Below are 24,031 nucleotides of genomic sequence, written 5' to 3'. Positions count from 1 at the left end.
ATTTAATGGCGGATTCTTTACAAAAATATATGTAAAAAATAAACTAATTATCAACATAGATTTAAAAATGCTTTCTCTCTAAAATAAAGGGCGTTAACATTTTTAATAAATCAAAATTCCATAATTCAAAAAAAACACAGTCAGGCACACAGGCCTTTAAAAAACTAATCTTTCTCAGAATCTGAAGAAGTTTTATCGTCACCTTCGCCAACATTTATAATAAGTGGTTCCACCTGAATTTCCATTAAATCATCCAGAGTCCACATGCGTTCTTCTTCTTTGATAATGTGAGCAACAGCATTTTTCCAATTTTGTGGACTGACATTTTGCACTGCTTGATCAAGAAGTGGTTTAAGATCTGCAAATTTAAAAGTGACATTTTTCCGAGCTACTTCACCCTTAATCTGCGCCCATATCAGTTCGATTGGGTTCAACTCGCAATGATATGGTGGCAACTTAAGACCGTTCGGCCGGTAGCTTTAGCCATTTCATCCACTACAAATGTGTCTGCGTGTCGGTTTTCTTTTACTAATTTCAAAAGTTCTGCTTTTATCATCATTCATTATGAACAAGATATGATAAAGGTCATTAACCAAGTGAACCAACAAGGTCATTAACCAGTTTTGAATATCCCCTTTCTTTGTGGCAGATGTGGGGGTTTTGTCAAGCTTTCGGGTATGGTAGGATGCGTTATCCAACACAATAACACAGCCATTTTCTAAGCTAGGTAAAATATTTTCGAACCACTCTTCAAAAACTTGAGCATTCATCTCCTCGTGATAATCTTTTGTCTGTTTTGATTCAAAAACTAGTTGACCAGCGATAAAAGCGTTTCTAGCGGTGGTTACGGTTGTACCTGTCCATACTTTGGAAACCGTGTGACCCGCGTTCACCCATGTTTCATCTAAATAATAAATGTTTCTATTTTCTTGTCGAGCCTTTCTTATGGATCGTAAATAACGTCACCTCCAGCATATTATTTCATCCCTTTCTTTAAGCATACTATTTCGACTTCTTTTTACAAGGCTGTAACGAAAAAAATTATGTGAGCTTTTCTGTTTTTTTTACTCAAATTGTTTTAAATCTTTATTATATGGCAATTTGCCACTTACCGAAAACCAATTTCCCTGAGTAAGTGTCGAAAAGTTGTTTCTTTAAAATTCGGAATTTCTTCATTTTTCTCAAGTTCTGATAAAATCTTTTTGACAGTTGGTGGCTCATTTTTTAGGAAAAACGAATGGATTATTCTACGGATGGCATTTTTTGTTTGCTCATCAAAATAGCTCTCGCCCTATGATGCTTTGTTGGTGGTTGAAAGGTATGAGTATTTTCATAACTTTTGACTATATTATAGATACTCCTTTGGAAACACCTGATGAAATTACATTACATTTTTTATTTTGTAATTAATTTTATTTATTTATTTTTTCAAACGGCATAAAACCATTTACTTAAAAAAACTGCCGGTCAATTAAAACGCCTATAGTTTTTTTTTTGGGTATTTTTGACTTTTAATATTTTCTACACCGTGAGCCAAATTAGAATGCTGTTTTCAATGTTCGTTTGCCCAATGTGCGTAGAATATACCTTAGTTTATTTTAGTTTAGTTTAGCTAAAATCAACTTACAGGTTTTTTATACATGTAAGTAAGTAAAGACTATTTTATTATATCATACCTGCTGCATCAGCTGTAAAAGATACTTTTTGTGTCTTGCTGTAATCTGGATGATTTACTTCACATACTTTATACATATTTATAATTGCCTCCTTTTCAGAAACCGTAAAATGTTTCTTACAAGCTCGTTTTTTAGGGGGTAAATTCAAAAGATGGCTCACAGGTACGTCACCCATTTTTCAAAACAAATAAACAAACTAATACACACAAAAGATAAACAGATTATAAACTTACAAAAGAGACGCAAACAAATTAAAAAATAATCAGACCGTAATAATCTACATAAGAAAAAGAAATTTCTTCTAACATCCCGTAACTTCCTTAAATTTGAGTTTTCGAGAAAATTGTATCGAAGTTTCTTACATTAATTTTTTATGTAAAATCGCCCGCCAAAATCCTGATGCGTAATTTCCGAACACCCTTAATATGATTTTTTCTTTAAAATAAAGTTGATTGTATAAGAACTATGGAATTTTTAATCCTAAAAATAGGTGTGTGCTAAGAAAGTTATGTAATTTCTTCTTAAAACCTAGCATAGTTTGATATTTATGAGGAAACCTTAAATACCACCTTAGGTATTTAAAGTCAAAGCCATAAAATTAAAAACATTTGAAATAAAGAAGAAAACCCAACATTAAATTTCCAGAAAACGAACAAAATCGGATTCGAAACACCATTCTGTTGTACACTTTAAATTGGGAAACGAAATTAGCCTGTTGTGCAATTACTTTAGCCAAAAGTTAACCTCATTAAGTGTTCCGACAGTGTACATTAGAAAAGTTTTCCGAATAATTCTGCCAGTCTCGGCACATAAAACTGAAACGGTGTTATTGTTTTGGGCGCACCCCCCATTTTAATTGCTTTTCCGAATGGCATAGTACGCTATAAAAGATTTCTTTTTGTTTGGTGTTAATTTCCTTTTTTGGGTTGGTAATTTTATGTTTATTAAAAATGACGATCAACAAGTGTTAACGTAGAATTTAGCAAATTCATATTTTCCTGTTATATCCTAATAAAATCTTTAATGTTTGGGTTTTTTGTTGAATATCTGAGGGCCCGGAATTAAAAAATAATTGCTAGGCTTATAATAATTAAATTAGGACTTTAAAGAAAATCAGTTAGGAAAAGGGCAATTTTGATAAATAATTGAGTAAAAGAAAAAGTTGAAAATATTAAATAGTTTTCATATTTGTGTCTAGATTATGATGACTCTTAAATAAAAATCTTTTCATAACCTTTTTTGATTAAAGTAAAATATATATCAAGGAAAATAACTTTTACTTTTTAATTAAGAAAAATAGCAATTTGATTTCGAAATACAGGTAGTTAAAATTTTAACGAAAGTAAAATCAAGTTATATTGGGAAAATTTTTTCCAATGATTTTTTATTTTCTTATAAGAAATAACATGTCTAAATATAATACATTTTTAAAGGAATAAAAAAACATTCAATAATAAATTAAATAAAAAAAATCTATTTTGTCATTGGCGTAAATTTTTAGAGTTTTAACAAGGCAAGAAAAATCATTTAAAATTAAAAAGTCCAATTTTATTAAAAAAAAATTAAACCATTGGTAAAAAGAAAATTGCAAAATTAAGAAACAATACAAGTTAAATGTATTTCTATAATATTTACGTCAAGTTAAAATATAAAAAAATTAAAATATATCTATATATTCATCAAGGAGTATATGTATGTGTACAGTGTAAGTCTGTAACTTATTGGAATAAATTCAGTAGTTTTTAAACTTTTTTTTCCTTAAGAAAATCCTAAGGCACATAGATTAGTTATTTTAGTTGCTCTCTTTTTTGTTAAAAACAAAGTTATACAGGGTGTCCCAAAAATAAGATATACGTTAATTTATTTTCAATTTTAATGATTTTAAAATTATTAAAATTGTAGATAATTTTATCTGTCAAAATTTATAATATGATGTCATAACTTATTTCCATGGAAGCTAAAGCGTTTCGTTTCAAGGCTTGCTTTGTAAATTTTGAAAATCAAAATTTCTAATTAATTAATTAAAGTTATCGACAATTTTTTTCAAAAGCAACCCTAATTTTTATGGCGTATTTTTAAAAAACGTATTAAATTATACATAACTACAAAATTTCAAGTTTATGTGATTAACCATTTTCAAGAGAATTAAGATATTTTTTTTTATTTAATATATAATAAAATCTGTTACTCATTCATTAAGATTTATGTAAATATTATAATACGGTGTCTCAAAATTGAAATACGTATTATAATGTTAATACACAGTCTACACTTATGCCTTATTCTGGTTTTTAACTCCTCGATCTTAATGTTCGTGAGCTTGGACACATAAGCTTTGGATTACAAATATCCCTATAGGAAAAAATCAAAAGATGTTAGATCGGGAGTTCTTGGTGGCCATTCAAAAGTTCTTCCTCTGCCAATCCATCTCCCTGGAAATTAAGTGTGGTCTTGCCTCAACCAACATGGATTTTCTTGTGTCCAATAACGGCAATTTAGCTTCTTCGTTCAGCATAAACGTTAACTCATTAGACAATACGTCACCCTAATATTACAAGGTTGTATGTAACAATTATGATAATTTAGGAAAAATCGATTTAAAAAAATGGACTTACCTAAAACGCAAACGATTAAGTACTTTTCTTTTTTATTAAACAAGAAAATTAAATGGACAGTAAAAATAAATTATTTTGATATAAAATTCCAAAAAAAACAACACTTTCTTCAAAAAATAATTTATTGAAAAAAAACATAGGATTCCGTTATATCAAAAATAAATTTTCTTTTTTCCAAATGTAACATAGAATTTTGTAACACAAAACTAGTCTTTAATTTAACATACACGGCAAAGCATATAACTTTTATTTACGGTAAAAATACTTTCATAATATTGCCTGTCCATCTCGGGAATCCATTTATACATAGACTTTATTGCCACCACTTTACTTGATGCAAGGGGAATAGCTTTATCGCATCTTTTTAATTCCAGTAGAATAATTAGTTGTTCTGTTTCAGCTGTAACATGCCCTTTTCTCAATTTTCTTTGATGTAAATTTAGAGATTTAAATTTTTCTGTGGGGTTAAAGATATCTTTATACTTGAGTTCGAAAAACGCTCTAGAAAACTGCAAAGAAACTACTTTTGAAAATAACACAGCATTGTAGTTGAGTTGGCTTGAAAAAGACTGAAAGTCTATAAAATCTTCTTGTTTCATTTGGACAATTGTATATGGATTATGGAGGTTTACTTTTAAGAGGTATCGTAAAAGAGATAAAGGAGAATAGTATTCTACCTTATTTAATGACCTTTCGATTGAGCTGTGGATTGCATCTACTTCTTGGATACAAGCATGAACAGGAACAGAAAATTTCATTGTGATTTTTGATAGGTTGTTGTGTTTTTGAATTAGGTGACTGAGGCCATAACTCATGAGACTATTTCTATTTTGCGGAACGTAGCTGTCGCTCCACAAAATAATTTCTGTAAATTCTGGAATGTCCTGCATAACTTTATCAAGTATTTTGAAAACCGCACTTGCAACGTCATTTCCCTTTCTTCCATGTAAAGCTTCGCTCCACACAGCACAGTATACTTTTTTGCCTATGGAGAGGTGTCCAGTCATATTGCATTTAGTTTACTTTTATAAAAAAAGTTTTTTTTTGTCAGTTTTTGGCCATGTTAAAACGTTTTCTAGATCAAAGCACAGTATTGGGATTTTACTATCGTTGTCTTTTTGTTTTTCGTTTCTCATGTACTCTTTTTCATTTAAATGATCAGCATATTTTGTCATCCTCATCTTTTGTCATCTTATTTTTTATTTTTTTTAGTTTTATTTTCTCGCACGTATCACATCTGTCTTTGCGTGGCTTATGAAAAGCAATGTTAAAATTATTGCAGAATGTTTTCCTATAAACAGAAAATGAAACTGGAGTTTTTTCGCGTTCTTTTGCCAAATCCACCTAAAGTTCATATAATTTTTTAATGCTTAATGCACTTTCGACATATTCTTTGTTACTGTTCTTGCGACAATAATGTGATTCCAGACGAGGAACCAAGTTTATGTACTCTTTAACAAAATCTATAGCTTCAGGTGACGTTATCCTTTTCTGATGTTTTCCCTGTATACTTTTAGTCAATGTGCTAGTCACCGTTTTATTTTTGTGAGCTGTATAAATTGGTTTCTGACTTATACATAAAGTCCCTGTATAAAAGTCTTTGCAAACTTGAATTGGTTGACCATTTAACTCAAAATAATATCTGAAGGTTCTCTTTTTTCTTGAATTATTAGGCTTTTTTCCTTTTCTTCTCCGCCAGGGACTATCAACTTTAGTAGTGTTTAAAATATAGTTCTTTTTTTCAACAGCTGAAAGCAGATAATAATTTTTAAAAATCTCCTTTTGTTGTTCATCGCTTATTATTCGAGAGCATTTAAATAAGCATTTTTGTAAACAATCTTTTTTGTTTTTAATCTCCCTGGCGGGAACGGCCTTTTTTCGCGAAGAAATATATTTAAGGCCCCGATCAAATTTAGTTTTTCTTATATTGCATGCCCATTCGGATGTATTTTTTTGTCTTTTGCGTGTTAACTTTTTGTTTGTCTCATTTATCAAATTATCTTCTTTAGAATCCGTAGTATCATGTGAGGTTGCTGCGTTATGAGAATTATAATATTCTGTTTCAGGGTCTTCAATATTATCATCTTCTACTGAGGGCACTTTTTGTTTTGAGATGTTTAGCGTTAACGTAGTGGAACAACCGGGAACATTTCTAAAACAAGAATTTAAAACTTTGTTGGAAATAATTTAAAATTTGCTAATATCTTGTAAAAAATCGTTTTAAAAAACCAAATAAAACATAAACAATTTTTTACCTATTAAAATGTGTTTGCAGCTGAACAGAAGATGGATGAGAAGATTTTTTAATCTCAAATTTACTGTTTACTTTAAATTGCATTGCAGAATTAGAAGCCTTATACAAGCTAGTAGAGCAGCCAGGATTGTTTCTAAAACAAAACATAAATCTACATTATTGCGTTTTCCTTGACCACACCGAAAATGTAAAATGGTTAAAGTAATATACATATAACATAACAATAGGTTAAGAACCAAAAAGTAATATGATAACTTATATACCCAGTTAAATGGCTTTCTAAGTCTGACTCTTCACATTCGCTTTCACTGCTACTGGATCGGGTTGGAATGTTAATATAACGACTACGAATTTTAATTCTAAAATCAATAAAAAGTGAAAAAGTAAAAAAAGAGATTAAAAATTCAAAAACCTAAGCTCACATAGCTAAAATAAAAATTTTATTAGTACATAGAACCCTGTAATATTTATTATTTTATTAAACATTTATATTCTAACGTTCTATGTTTAACTTACAACTATGATATATCCATTTGTCATAATTTTAGGTACACACCTTTGGTTTTCCTTATTATATTACCGGAGTTCTATGTGAGCTTTAAATTTATTTCCAAAATTATAGTGTAGGGCTCACCACATGGTACTTTGTGATATTACAAACCAAATTTCCCTGGAAATGTTACATGCAACCTTGTAATATTAGGGTGACGAATAGAATATTTTCTGTTTTAACCATTCTGCAGCAGTTTCATAATTTGTTCCCAAAATAATTTAATTTAATATATTGGCATTATATTAATGATATTTTCTTCCATATTACCATAACGAGGTATAGCGTAGCCAATCGAGAGTTCTAGCCGTGACACTGGTTTCGTGGCGTCAAAATTGAAGCCGAAATTTGGTGGCGCACGCCGTACAGTGGAACGACTAAGTGGAGATACCGCGGGACCTTATATTTTACATTTTACAAGATAATATATTTTTTCTATTATTACGTATTTTTAGGTATATGATAAATGTTTTAAATATTTTTTATTTTTATTTTATTGGAAAAATATATGTACATAAACGGTGTTTCAAATTCGTCTACCCTCAAAATACGAAAATGGTTAATTTGCCCCAAAGTTGCACATTATTTACTTGTAAAAGAATATGCCATACAAAAAAATATATATATTATATTTTATGTGGTTTTGAAGATTATTGAAAAAAAAACAAATTTTCAAAAACTTATTCGTGACACTTTTGTGGGTTATCTTGGTTGCGATGGAAAAGTTTTTGCATTGCTGTATTACTTTTTCGTAAAAATGTTAATGCTGAAAACAAAATTAGGTAGGTACCTACGCCAAATTTTTGTTGCTTATTGAAAAAATCGAAAATTTGAATGATTCCGAAGATAATCAAAAAAGAAACAAAAAAAAAACTAAAATTCATTTTAATTTTTCTGAGCTTAAACAGGAATGCAGCAAGAGGTAGACATTATTCTGAATAAAATTAAGATTGTAAAATGTAAGTTAAAAATAAAATTGTTAATTTACCCACCTAATTTAAATACCGAATTTTTATTTTTTTTTTTAAACTCAAAGCGAGTATTAAAATAGTTTGGTAGTTTAAAATTTTAAATGTGTAATCTTACTATAAACTACAATAATAACTGCAGTAAAATATTATTTCGAATCAACGCAAAATATGTGCCCCAGCGCGGAATTTTTGCCATCGCGATGCGGTCGTCGCCTCGCATGATTTCGGCTTCTGTTGTGAGGTATCGATGGAAGCGGGGATAAGTGTCCAGGCTAGAACTATCGATCGGCTACGGGTATAGACCTTAGAAATTAATTGTTATTTGTAAATTACATTAACTCCAAGAAATATACTAATAAATTTTACGCTCTGAGGTTGATAGCCGACTTCCTTGTTCTTGATATTTTATTAAAAAAATATATACAAAAATTTTAAAATAGAATTTACCTTATTCTAATAGATATCTTAAATTTTATTCTAATCATTATGAGGAAAGAAAGATGTAATAGAAAGCTTATACGACAAAATAAAAGTTTATATAATATAAGGCTTAAACTCCTGGATATTTAGAAAAATCTATTATATCTTAAGTAAATTATTGTATTTAAGATTTAACGAAGTAAAATATATATAACGAAATGTATCGTTAAAGATTTCAGTTCATATTTATAAATACGTGAATAAGTATATTTTTCTCTTTAATAACAGAGGGTATGAGAGTATTCCCTAAATGAATTTTTACTATAATAGTGACCTTATACCCAACAAAATAAAAAACCATAATAAAACCCTAATTTTTCTATCAAAAGCTTATCCATTTTCTATATAAATAAAACCAATCAAACCAAAACCCTCACTTGTTTACCACAAAAAAGGGAACAAACGAACTCAATATTCCCCACTTTGTTTACCCGGACGTCACTGAAACAACCAAAAGAGCTTCTCAGCTTTAGCTGCTTTATATTTCCCAAAAATATCCCGAACTAGCTTTTAGCGTTTTCCTAAACGATTTCCGGGATGTGGGGCTTTCTTTGATATTTTGTTGAACCAGAGACGCCGTTTATGCTCATAGACACTTGTTTAGTAATCTTCGAGTGGAATGAGGTTATTGAAGACGGAGTTTTAGAAAAGAGTTTTTTAACGTTTTGTTATTAACCGTTGCAAACGATATTTCCATATAATCGTCAAGGATAATATTTATTGTAATTAATAATAATAATAATGTTTATTAATTCCCAATACAATTAACAATTCAATATTTACATTGCTGTAAAAGAAATAATAATAATATAATTATAGGGGAATAAATAGCCTAATTTTCAGCCTAATAACAATTATGTAGGGGCTGTTGAAGCCACGAAGTAAACTGTTTATTTATTTATTATTTTTTTTATAATTATATGTATAAGAATATATTTACTAAATAAAGAGGAAGAAAGAGAGAGAGAACAGTAAGAAAGATCGAAAGAAAACAAGGCGTAAAGAAGAGAAAAGAAGAGATGACACCATAAATGCAGCGCTACGTCACATATTGTATAATTAAATATGTTACATATTAAACAAACATTTTTTCCAAAAATAAATCTTAAACGGAAGTTTTGAACAACTTGAATTCGACGTTTTGTTTTATTATCAAGGCATGGGCCATAAATTGAGTCACAAAAGATAAAGTGAGATAAGACTAAGGATTTGCATAATGTTTTTTTTGTTATTTGATATAAATAATGTCTGTGTGGATAAAGCATTTTTAGGGTTGAATAGACTATTTTAAGTTTTGTAGTGATGTGTTCTTTAAATCGTAATTTTTGATCTGTACTTAGACCCAAGTTTTTTGCACTATCTATAATAGTTATCCTTCCATTTGGCTGGATTAAGTTTAAACTGCATATTTGTCGATTTTTTGTATAAATACTAAAGGTCACTATTTATTTTTGAATTAGCTTCCTCAGTACTAGGAATAGTGAAGCTATAAATTAATTGGGTATCATCCGCATACATATGGTGATCATTTGTAGATGTTACAAATGTAAATAGATAGAACAGATGCATTTTTCAAATCTAATGATTTAAATATTGAATCAGTGACCTCAGCAAGAGTTGTCTCACAACTATGCCCCTGTCTAAAACCGGATTGTTTAACGGGTAAAATATTGTTAGGATTTATAAAAGTGCCAATCTGAGTCTCCATTACTTTTTCTAAAATCTTGGATAAGCAAGGAAGGATAGGGATTGATCGAAGGTCGCTAAATTCCTTAAGGTTTTTAAGATTTGCACAATGGACTGACTTTGGCTTGCTTCCATGAATTAGGAAATGTACCTGATATCAAGCAAAAGTTTACAAGATGTCTAATATAAGGAATTAAAAATGGACAACAGTATAAAATAAGATTTAAATTTAATTTATCTTGGCCAATTGCATTTGATTTTATATGGTTATAAACTACTTTTAATATATCGCTATCTGCTACAGAAATAAAAGAAAATGAATTTGTAATATTGAGCTTGTTATTTAGATAGGATAATAATGTTTCATTATGTATGTTTTGATTATTGGTATTCATCGACGAAAAATAATTATTTAATTCCTGAACGTTGGACAGATGTTCTGGAATTTGGATGGATCTATTTTTTATTATGTTTATTTTTTTAAGTTCTTGCCATTTCTGCTTAGTGATACCTTGCTTAAAGACAGAATATATTACGTTCAGTGACAGGCTTACGGAATATTGGACATGTGTTTTTTTTTGAAAAATTGACAATATACGTAATTGATAGTTTTCTAACGATGTAAAATGTTCCTAAAGATCCAACTTTGCTGCTTATACCAAAAGTAGCAATATCATTGCATTTTGAAAAAGAACTATAAAGGGTTTACAAACATCATCTTAGGATGCAACTAATAGATTTTTATTGCCTGACCAGTGTTGACATTTTCAACTTCTGGAGACCCCCTTCACGCAGATGTCATATCTCTAGGATATGAGACTGTAGAATTGTTATTATGGTTAATGGTGTAAAATAATTCCCAAGCATGGGAATTATTTGAAAATGTCATGGTGAATTTAAAATAGGGACAATCGAAATTCGAAAAACTATTTTACTTCTTGCCTATATCTACCATACACACTTTCAAAAACAATCTTAATATCGTTACAGTCACAATTTTGATGACCATTAATGTAGGTAATTTTAATTATTAGAATATGAAGGAGATGAAGTAGGATTTCTTTGTATTTAGTGAAAGTAGGCATCAAACTAACTTTTTACCATTGACATAATATTTTCTTTCTTGGTATAAGCCTCTCACAGCCACAATCAACAATTTTAAATAATATTTTAATCACTCTTTGAATTCAAAGACGTAAAAAAAACGAGTTTTTTTTTTAAACAGTGGTTTTTGATAAATCCGTGGTAAGAAGTTTTTAAATGAACACCCTGTATGTAATATACAGCAAATAAATAATTTAAAATGTCCAGTTTTTGACGTAAGTATCGTCTACTAATTATAAAATATAAATTCACCATAACATTTGTTTAAATCTCTACAGATATCCAAAAATTATCTAAATTATGTATTTAAATTAACCGCCATAGAAATGGTATAGTTATCTTTTAATTATTGGTGAGAAACAAAAAGACACCATATTTACGTTGGCAGCACTATCTGCAAGGACTCTATGAACTACTTAAATGTCTACAGATATTTGGCAAAACTATCCCAAAATTATCTAAATTATTTATTTAAATTAACCGCCATAGAAATGGTATCCAATCCACATTATTGGTGAGAAACAAGAAGACACCACATTTACGTTGGCAGCACTACCTGCAGTGACGCTATGAACAGTCTCAAGTACCGGGTCGCATATTTACACATCCTCCTAGGCTACGGCACCGGGGTGCTAAAATCAATGAGGATGTGTAGTAACCGTTCAACTACAGATGCTCCCAGGTTTCGGCACCGCGCTTTTCGCGATGTTATTTGCTGCTATTTTTAAAATTTTAACGTGTTTCCGATGATTTAAACAGCAAGAAAATCCAAAACAAAAATATAACTAATTCATAAAGATATATAATAAGGGTTTTTATTAATAATTTTGTATAAATAAGGAATATACCTACCTACATTTTTTTAGGGTATAGGCATACTCGTACGTTTATCATACTATAACCTTTAAAATAATTTGGTTTTAATTTTTGTTTTCTGAATAAAAAATACATAATCATTGTATGATTAAGTATTTATAACTTATTTGATAAGGGTAGTAAGATTAGGACCGTTTGGTGCTTTTTTAATTTTGTTCGAAATTGGTACATTCAACGTAAAAATGTTTTTATTTAAATAGCTGCTACATTATAATTATCAATATGTCTATTTTAATAATTGAGCTAACAAGACAATTTAAAAAGAAATAAGTTATGAAATATCCAAGCTATAACTTAGACGTTAGCGTTATTATTTGCTGCAATATATCCTAAAGGGTGATTTAAACGAAATTTTTTTAAAAGACGTAAAATAATTGCTCTGTATATTATATGATGTACCGTGAAAATTATCACGTATTTTATAATTAAATTGTGGTTTATTAACGAATAAGATTTTGTTTTTAAATCACATATGTATTGCTTTTCTTTTAATTGCACATCATACAGGGCAATTATTTTATCTCAAAAAGTTTATTTTTTTTTAAATTTAAATACAGGGTGGTCAAGTGGTAAGATTTTTACAAATGTTGTTTTTTTTCCGGATATTTCCGAACGTTCTCTTTTCAAATTTTTTAAACGGAATTTTAATAAGCATTAATATTATTGCGCAACTTTGCCATAATTTAACCCTCTCTTACGGCTTGAATAAATTTTGTCGAAATAATGACATAATTGATTTCCTATCAATATTTTCAATACAACGATTGATATCCCAAAGTCACCTCCACATTGCCTGACACACATGAAAAGAACACAAAAGTAGTTTGGATGCTGGAAAAACTTTGTTTAAAGCATTACCTTCAGCCGCACTATCATCCGTCATTATCACCGATGGATATTTCTCAAAAAACATACACTGCTTAACAGCATCTCTTAATGAGCATACGTTAAAAGACAAATATGCCCAGCCAATGAGAATTGAAGATGGGACCAAATACCGATTGATCCCTTCGTTTACGTCCGTAAAATTTCGCGTGTCTATTGGCATTGGCATATTAATTTTGTTTTGTTTTCCCTAACCTAGATTGCAAAGTTTATTTTATTTGCTTTGCTTCCTGAATTATTTAATTATCGCCGATAATTATTATTTATATCGAATTTGCCACTATTTCAGTGCTCACAGCAGTCATAGTGCTTAATGTTGACTCCGTTGTCGGCGTTGTCTATAATATTCGGTACTACGCTAATTTTGAGTTCAAAAAGAAACATTTTAGTGTTTGATTTTTAATTTCTAGTAAACTGTTCAGTGATTTCTTTCCTCTATAATTTCTTTTATAGCTGCTGCAGTCTCTGTTTACGATAATTATGGCAACACTAAGGTAAGATATAATTTTTTTAGGTTTAATCGGAATTATGTATTTTTTAGCCAACAAAATGCAATCTGAGAAGTCTGCGAGTTTCAGGAAGGAAGTTTCACCCAGAATTTTTTGACCAGGCATACAAGGAACACATTATATGTCACATTGAACACATTGTATGAACACATTATTAATGTGTACCAACGATACCTAGACATTTTCTTATTTTAATAGTTTAAACAAACATTTTTGTTTAATATCCATAAAATAAAGATAAAACAATCATTTTTAAATTTTAGGAATTTTGAAGAATATACCTCTTATAGAGAACAAAGTGATAGGGAAGTCGATTATACTTGCCAGATCCAAAATAAATTTGAGAATGGAGGATAACATATATTTTACAATTGTAACAGGAGAAACATCAGAGGTTATATAAACTCTTAGTTATCAGACATAATTGTATATTTTGTTGTTTACTTTTAGGATTTAATAGCTTATGTAAAATGAGAAACATTAAGTCTGGGGGAAGCATATGCATCAAGGGACATGGTCCTCAAGAATTTTATTTAAGGTTTTAAAGAATGGTAATATTGCATTTATTTTTATATTCCTAGACTAATTCATAATTTTAATCCTTTGTAGGATCAGTTGTGATCAGAAGTGCTAGTTTATAATATTATATAACCATATTTATAATATGGTTATAACCAAGCTAGATGGATTTAGTTTCTTCTCTACCATTTTAGTTTTAAGTTGTTGATATAATATAATATAATACATGTTAATATAATATAGAGTCCATAGTATAGTTTACTATAAAATATGTTATTATAAAATTTAAAGTATATTTGCTAAAGGTTAAAACATTTCAGTAAGCTAGTCGACATTAAGATATTTAATAAATATGATGGGAATTGTTTAATTTCAAAACTTTCATCACAATACTCAAACCTCAAAATATTTATGAAATATTTACTTCTTTTGGCCGCTATGATGATGCATCATCATTTTTTGTCATCATTGATTTTATCAAAACAATGCCTAAACAGTTTGAAAATTAAAATAAATACACATATTTTTTAGGATTATAAGTTTTATATATTTTGATTTTAATTGTCAAATAAAAGTTTAAATGTTATTTATATGGTGATTTTTTCTTAAAAATTCATATAGTTTTAGTTGTTTATTGCCTGGCAATCTTTATCATCTACCTACTCGATATTATCTGATCCACATATTGCAATCTCCTAAGTAATGTATAATTGGCTATTTAATTTAAATGCTTTTCAAACGTTCATTGACAATTATTATATTATGAAAAGTTTAAATTACCGATACCTATAGGAATATGGCTATAGGTATCGGTTTAATTCTAACAAGTAATTCTACACTAAATTTTAATATAATACCATAAAAAACATCTATAAAACAAGCTAAAATAAAAATACCAAAAAAACTTTAAGTGTTATCATTAATAATAATGCCATAATTTATGGATGGTTTAATGTTACCGTTACACGGTATATATACTGTTCTCACTCATGCACTTGTACTTATTTATTAAGAAACCTAGACTTAGTGTCCTGAGGATAACTGGTTTCTGTTTTTTTTTTTTTTTAATTTCTGACCCCATGCAACAACTGTCTATTTTTATTTTCCTAAAAATCTTGATCATGCTGTAAATATAAATAAAAAAATCAATAATTTACTAATCTATAACAGCTACAAATATTTCTTTATTGAGCGTCCTTTATATGCACATCGCATTTCTTTTTCGATCTAAATGCCTAACAAAACAAAGTCCTATAGTAGCAAATATATAGGACAGAGATGCCAAATCTCGCTGTTTAACGACAGGCATCGAAAAATTCGTATTTTGAATTTTGGCGGCACGCAAGCTACGCCTCTGTTGTGCCGAAATGCTCTTATTGGCTGGGCATATTTGTCTTTTAACGTATGCTCTCTTAATGCCGTAAAAGCATAGGTGTAGCATTCTTCATTTTGAGAAGTATGGATAACACAACCCAGGGGAATCGCACCAACCTTAAGTTATGTTTGAACCTGACTGATCACAAGACCTGTTGTGTCTATGAATACTATTTCATTGCTGAAGGTTTCATGGTGAGCACGTTTCATTAGAGGTGTTAAAATACATATAACGAAAGGATCTTCTGAAACTGAATATATGTCGTTTTCAGAAAATTGATTGATTTTGCTCTTTATAATCTCTATCATACTCTTAATAGTGCGATCTCCAAAGTTTTTTGACCTACAAAAAATAAAAGCAAACCAAACATATTTACTCTATAAAAAAATAACAAAATTTACCTCCACCAATCAAATTATGTAATATTATTAAATATTATACAATGTTGTAATATTATTAAATGTACAGAAGCAACTTTTTTTTACTAATCAAATAAATAAAAAACTATAAGAATTTGGTCACAAAAATATTGTATATTAAAACTTATTGTATCTTCCTTATAAGTACTTTAGTTCTTTAATTGAGATGCAGCATATAAAAAATCTTCACCAAATTATTTTAAAAGGCATAATATGATAAAAGTTTTTCCAATTCTATTTCTATTCACTAGCTTTTAACAAAAAAAAAATAATATGTACAAAATTAATAAAAAAATTCTTAATATAATATATCAATCTCGTAAGTCTGAAATCTTATGTCTATCTTATTTTCTTGCTGTTTAAATCATCACAAACATGTTAACATTTTTAAAATAGCAGCAAATAACATCGCGAAAAGCGCGGTGCCGAAACCTGGGAGCGGTTACTACACATCCTCATTGATTTCAGCACCCCGGTGCCATAGCCTAGGAGGATGTGTAAATATGCTGCCGGGTCATCTTCACCACAAAAAATAACCTTCATAGAAAATTATCTTAAATGGACGCTTAATAGCTGATGATAGTTGAACATAGCTCTTGATAGCTGAACATACGTTGAAGGTTATGTTTTGTGATCTTCACCGGTTCAATCCGTTTAATAGCCGCTTTTTGGGTTTTTGTTCGTGTGACGTGACAACGTGATGCGAACGTGTTCGAATACTTTTGATGCAATTTAATATCAGAAGAATATTAAAGAAAAAATATAGAAGTATTCATATATGGTTTAATATGTCAGATTTTAACGGTGTAATTTCCTATCTTTTAATTGCCGCATTTGTGAATTCAATTAATTGTAGTATTGCTTCTGCAGGTAAGTTACTCTTTCTTACAGTAAATAGTATTGAATAAACTCTAAGTCGCAGGTCTCAATTTTTTTTTCTTACAGCCCTAGCTTTAAGATAAAAAAAAAATATATTTATGTAAGATAGGTGTAATTTTCATTACGTGTTATAATATAAAAGTACGTATAAAATATATTCAATGGTATCAACTATATATTGATTTTTATTTTAATAAGAACTAAATAAAAAATATTACTATAAATGGTTTAAATGAAACATTTATGGTAAATTTCATAGAAAATATATCATGTACTAAAGAAATGTACAACATTCTAGAATGTCAAATAAATAAGATCTTATACAGACGTTAAGTGTTGACATGGTCGCTGCCAGAAACATTTCTGGTACTATCTGTAAGAAAATAGGGTCATTGCTAGCGTGTTTCTACTGTCGCAAACGAATGTTTCTGGCATGTTTCTAGCATATTTCTGTGTTATTAGGGTTGCACTTATGCCCATCAGAGTCAAAAGTAGATGAAGATTTAAAAATGACTACTTTATTAGTCTACTTAAATTTTTAAAAAAATATCAATATAATATCGTAAAAAACCCAGCAGAAATAAGTTTAAATAATAAAACTACTTAGCGCTAATTCAATCGGCCTAAATAATTTAAGTTATAGTGATCTTAAATACGCAACGTTTATACTGAATTATAATAAAATACCATCTACTAAACAAATTGGTCGAATAATATTTTATATTCAAATACATTTAAACGAATTTATAAAATCATAACCTCACATTTTTTTATAGCAATTGACCTAAATATTTCGTGTCATTTTATCATAATATTAATGCAGAATATACAAAATACTTATTTTCATTATTTTATTATTTATATTTTATTTTAAAAAATTAATCAATAATAAAAATGTTCAAAAAGCACAGGCAACTTGTATATACTGCAACTGTAATACGGGTCCAGGAAAATAAATCAATAACAAATATTACTTTAAAATAAAAAGTGCTCTTGTACCCTTTTTATTGCAAACTCTTATTTATGTAGTTTTTTCAATGGCTAGTAGATGGGTCTTTTGCTACTTAAAATCACTTGCATCCTTTTTATTCAAACAAGTACTCGCCTTACCTTCGGAATAAAGAACTTATACAAAACGATTAGAAAAATGCACTTGTACCCTTGTTATTCCAACTTCTTTTATTATTTTTATTATTATTAAAAATGTATGACACAAAGATAATTATGTAGAGGTTTACAATTAGGACACAAGACTTAGAAACAGGTTGGTGCCCTTGTTCAATGCTTTGTGGGGTAAGAATAGTCCAAGACAATGAGGTTTTAAATTTTTCAATAGATTGTCAAAAGCTATATAAGATCTACCTGATGTACCAATCTTAAATCCGAAATAACAAATAATTCTTTAAAAGTGCCTTCTATTTTGTAGGGGAATTTTTGGCGTTCAACTTTTAAAGAATTATTGTAATGTATTAATTTGTAGTTAGTCATGTTGATGTTTTTTAATTAATCTTATTGTTATGTGAGTACTTTTTTGAACATTAATATAAACCATCTTTAATCTTTAGGTTTGTGTTTGAAAGGATGTTATATTTAATTATACGTATATTAACTTTAATAGTCTTTTTTCACAGGGAATACAAATTTTCGGAATTGCATAAAAAAATTGATAAAAGACCAGTTTTTTTCGTGAAAAAATCGCATTTTTTATCATAGATAACTCCAATAGGCAACTTGCCCAATAACAGGGAACAGTTGCAAAATAATGAAAAATATAGTTTAAAGAAAAAAAAACACAAAACAAACCTTTAAAAAAATAAAAGAAAAGAAAAAAAATAAAGTTGCAATCTCAAAAGTTATCCAAAAAAATAGAACAAATAACTATTAATATGATATAAGAACCCAAATATAAAAATTTAACAAGGTAATCACATATTCAAAAAAATTAATTTAAATTAACTGCAATATCCCTACTAACTATAACTTAAACATATGGGTCTTAATCACAAGAGTAATGATCCACCAAGATATCGACAATCACATGAACAGGAGAGAAATTTATATCATTACAGACTATCCGATGTGACAGATCCGATAAAATGTAGCGCTTATTGTATATAGCGGCGATCTCAACAACATGTTATTATGAGGCCTTGGCAGAAAGAATGTTAAGGGATGTCTAGCATTAAGCCTAGGCGCCATGAAATAAACACCAGAAAGAAGTACAGGACTATCAATTAATCCATTCAGTAACCCATGCAGGAATTTTACAGAGAAATTCTTATAATATGTAATGGATGTAGATTGAAGCGTTCCAATAGTTGCCGATGATCTGGATATATGCCATCCTGCCCAAAGGCCAAAAACTTAGCAAATCTACGCTGAATAGATTCTAATAGACCAAGATGATTCTGATAAAGCGAATTCCATATTATGCAGCCAACCTCCAGTTTGATCTCACAAAGCAACAGAAAAGCAGTCTTAATGTAAATTCCAAAGTAAAACTCTGAGAACTTCTAATTATCAACCCAAGCTTTCTCAGAGCTGACTTGACTATGTTGTTGAAGTGTGGAACGAATGTAAATTCAGGATCAATGGTGATACCAAGATCAGTAATTTGCTCTAATAGTATCATTAATGAAGTAATTAAAATTTAAGGATGTTTTTGATCTAGAGTAACTAACCACACTATATTTAGCCGCATTCAAGCCTAACCCGTTAACAGCGCATCATACCTTTAATGTATTTAGGCAGTTTTGAAGAAAAACACAATTCTCCAAACCATATACACTAAAATATAGCTTCAAATCATCGGCAAAAGCCAGCCTATGACAAGTGAGTGACTCAATCAAGTCATTTATAAAAAAACTAAACAGGAGCGAACCCAGGTTCGAGCCCTGTGGTACACCTGCCGTTACCTTAAAAAGTTTCGATTTAAAGCCCTCATATTCGACATATTGAGATCTACCAATCAAGTAGGAATGAATTTAATTAAATAATCTCCCTGAAAAACCATACTGAGTTAATTTATACAGCAAAATATAGTGATCTATCCGATCAAAGCCTTTTTGGAAGTCAGTATAAATAATAACATCGACTTGAGTATTAACATCAACTGATTCACAGATGTGGCTAGACAGACATGATAAGTTAGTAACACAAGATCGCCCGCTAAAAAATCCATGCTGGTCTACAGAGATGAGTTCCTTTACGTGAATAAATAGCGTAATGAGATTAGCCTGTAGTTCACGATTTGATCAGAGTCTCCAACTTTTAAAATAGGTATTATTTGAGTAGTCTTTCAAATTTCAGGAATCTGTTCTGTTGACAGTATTAGGTTGAAAATGTAGGTCAGCGGATCAGCCAGAACACCAATGTTTAGCCAAGAAGCTAGGTACACCGTCTACACCAGATGTTGACTATGTCTTGTGGGTCTATTATTACCACGTCGTCGGGTAGCCTCATCATACCAGGAATCCTGATGCCAGCCTTCTTGGAACCAATAAAATTCCAAAAGCTAGATGGATTCATAGAAATATTCCTTTCAGTGTTTGATATATACAACTTATATTTATTGCGTATTTGTAGTTTGATAAGGCATCTAAGAAAATGGAATTTATTTCAAAAGAATGGAGACTTGTACATTTTAAAGTCCTTGAAATCCTTTTCTTTCCTATAAATGTTCTTGAGAATAATAATTTGGAAATCTTCTTTTATGTTGCTCCTTAAGAGGAATATGTGCGGTAAATATGCCATTCAATATATCATACAGGCTCCACATGCATTATTATTGTTAGAAGATAAATAAACAGTAGACCAGCAGCTTCAAGGATCGAGTCGTAAAGGAGATGTAAGTTGACCTTTCTAAGGGTAAAAGAATGAGATAAGTTCTTATTAAGGTGAAAATTATGGACATGTTGGCATGAGATAGTAAAATCAATTTCCTGTGCAGGGTGATACAAATCATCAGACATGTTAAAATCGCCCACTATTATTACATTATGGTTTAGCTTTGATATTAAAAGTGTAAACTGATCCAGAAATTGCTCGAAAATTGCAGATGTGATAGATGTTGGGATGTACAAAACAATCATGTAAAATATCTGTAACTTAATAGTAAATTTACAGGCAACAACATCGATAGAGGGCGCCATACTGTTGCAAAAATCAGACAAACAAATTTTTTCAGACACAATGTTCTTAGAAACTCCACAGAGAACTCCGCCACCGCGTGTGGTATTAACGGATTCAAATTTTCGGTCCGATCGGTAAACATCATAAGTCTTTGAAAATATTTCACCACTAGATATCTCTGGCCTCAACCATGTCTCGGTGATGCATATGGTGTGACAATCCTGAGCAGTGGCGGCAAGAAAAAAAGTCTCGGTTTTAGTGTTAAGACCACAGATGTAAATAGCTCCACACGGAGCGGAGCTATTTACATCTGTGGTTAAGACCACGAACATTTTGATAAAAACAAGTTAAGTGAGCATCACTAGCATGTGAAAATAAAGGCGAATCTAGTTTTTTGCTACAATTCTGGGGAAACCGTTGATGTATCTTATATAATAATTATTTTTTCCTTCCTCTTTGCATCGCTTTAACTCCGATTTGGCTGCCTTAATCTCATTACGCTTCCGAGGCGTCATGTCCGTCTCGATGAAGAATTTACCGGCAGTCTTTAATTTGTTCTTCAAAACAAGCCTAACATCGTCTATACTATCAAGAATCACCTTAACAGCCTGACGCCCGTTACGATTCTGCTTCCCAAATTTACTAAGCGTCAGCACATTGACGGTAGTTTCGCACAAGTCAGTCAGCATCTTCTTAATCTGCGCAACATCAGCTCTGTCTTCTTTCAAATCAAAGTTAAAAATTATAATGTTGTTCAAATGTAAAATTCGAACCTAAAGCATTTCTTTGACAGGACGATTTGTTGATAGTGATTGATAAGTATACAACTCTCGGGGTTTTAATAACATAGAAGCAATAGAAACATTATACATTTTTTAGCTTTGTACATTCTAAACTTGAATACGCTTCTGTTATATACTCATAAGTATTCGATAGAAAAAATTCAAGGAGTTTCAAAAAAATTCAAGCATTTCATATAATCTGCTTTTAACTCGATTCTCCGTGGAATCACTTGAATTCAGGAGAAACTCAGTTGTGTTGTTGCATAGAATTCTGCGTGGGGATATTGACTGTTCTGAATTGCTGGATAAATTAAATTTTGTGTACCACAATTAAATTCTAGGAATACTAAAACCTTTTACTGTTCCAAGGCAAATACGAATATACTCTTATATTCACCCCTGTATGTAATATTCAATAACGCTAAAGGAGTCTCACAATATTGTGAGTTTTTTGTATGCTCTGGTGCTGAAGTTGTAGGAGCTTTTTTGGGATTATCAAAATTAACTTAGCTGTTTGTATCGTTTATGTTTTTCTTCTCTCTCTTTGAGATTTAGGTATAAGAGTATTTATTTTGTTTAGGGTTTATAATTTGTTATTGCTTATTTTTATATAGGAAGCTTAAGATTATTGCTATAAATTGTTAAAATATAGTTTATACTATGATATCGCGGAGAATATTTTAGTTTTAATTTATTTATGTCTTTGTTATATTTTAAAAATTGTTAACACATTATTGTAACCTTTAGCTCTGTAAATGGTTTACACTGGGATACTATACTTGGGCTGTATTGCTAAAAATAAATAATAAATAAATAAATAAATTAGCATTAGTAGCAAAGCTGTTTTAGCAAATAGTCTTGCTAAAACAGACCCCAACTATCCTATTTTAAGCACTCTTCGTATTATTTCTAATCTTTGGATTGTATGCGTAATCACGTAACATCATTGACACCCAGCATATGAAAAAATTACGAGATTTATTGTCACACTTTTTCATGTTGTTTTTTTTTGCGTAACTTGTCGAAAAAGAGTTTGATTTTGCCGGCACCGTCGAGCAAATTGACAAACGGAAGTGCAATCGCCCGCTCTGATTCGGGATATTTCAATTTTGAAAACCATTTTTCAGTTGTTTCATTATTTTTTATACGGCATCTGATTCAGTGTGTGACTGATGGTGCGTTCTACGTTAAAAGGCATGTTTTTTTTTTCGGTTAATTGGACGTTCATTAAAATATATATGAACGACACGTGAAATATAATTCGCAATAAATGACGCAAAATATAAAGCTTTTTATGTTATTTTTTCTTTCTTAAGTGCTTTGGTTCATATTTATATATAGATATTTGAACCATATTTTACGTTTTTTGAATTAGTAAGTTTGAATAAAACTCAAAGCAATTTGGAAAATATTTTTATGTATGTATCTTTTAATAATCAATTATTGTCTTACCATGACACTTCTTATTGCTATGAAGCTTAATTTCCCAGGTATTTTAGGTAAATTCATTTTATTTTATTTAGTTAAACAAGTATATTTAATGCCTTTTTATTTATATTATTAATTGGTAACTAAATTAAAATATATTTATTATCATAGCATCCTTGGGAGAAAACTAAAAGTTTTAATCCTCTCCCAAATAATGTGGTTAATATACTTAATAATTAAAAGAATATTACCCGCATTGTTTAAAGTATTAAAAGACGTTTTATGTAATAATATTTTTTAAATTTTACCCTAAAAAAAGGAAGAATATACTTCGTTAAAAAGTTAAATAATCACTAAGGGCAACCATATATAATTGTAAATAATTAATAATTATCGAACTTCGCATTAAGTTTAAAATGCGTTTAAGGCGTGTTCTGCTATTGTAATTTTATTACAAAGTCTAAAGTAGTGAATTTTTAAGCTTGAAATATATAAGGAAAAGGCACAAAAGGCATAATCTGAAAACTTATTGCAGTAAAAACGTAATAAAAAGTTCATGTTAAGACAACATAAGGCGGCAGCAGCTCGAGTATCGTCAAGACTATTAGCCGCAGGCTGCCTTTGTTCGTCCATATGAAAAATACACTGCTACAATGTCCACTTTAGGCACTGCATTTTTTTTCTTAAACTTTGTTTAAAAAATAAAAGAATCTTGTATTTATTCGCCTTTTCTAGGGGGATTTAAAGGAAATCACTGTCTTTTAGTGAAAAATAGACAAATTTTCCTTTAACCCGCACCGCGCCCAGGGTTTTCCATTTCCGACGAACGGAAAACGCAGAAAACTTTTTAAGATTTCCTATCTCGGCGACATTTCGGCCTTTTAGATTGATT

The 24,031-nt window shown here is 29.9% G+C and overlaps 2 protein-coding genes across 2 annotated transcripts in view; both read right to left on the bottom strand.

The window, feature by feature from the left end:
• LOC126748396 (lachesin) overlaps window positions 1–24,031 on the bottom strand; it is a 776,345-nt gene that overhangs the window by 740,787 nt on the left and 11,527 nt on the right. The window lies entirely within an intron of this gene.
• Window positions 165–1,176, bottom strand: LOC126750570 (uncharacterized). The gene is made up of 3 exons (XM_050460219.1): window positions 1,113–1,176; window positions 530–904; window positions 165–358 (listed from the first exon to the last, which is right to left on the bottom strand). The coding sequence occupies exons 1-3, from the start codon at window positions 1,174–1,176 to the stop codon at window positions 165–167; spliced, it is 633 nt and encodes a 210-aa protein (XP_050316176.1).

The sequence above is a fragment of the Anthonomus grandis genome, chromosome 2 (genome assembly GCF_022605725.1).
Source record: "Anthonomus grandis grandis chromosome 2, icAntGran1.3, whole genome shotgun sequence".
In the NCBI taxonomy this organism is placed as follows: domain Eukaryota; kingdom Metazoa; phylum Arthropoda; class Insecta; order Coleoptera; family Curculionidae; genus Anthonomus; species Anthonomus grandis.
The sequence above is the reverse complement of the archived record's forward strand: the minus strand, read 5'-3'. Positions and strand labels throughout refer to the sequence as shown.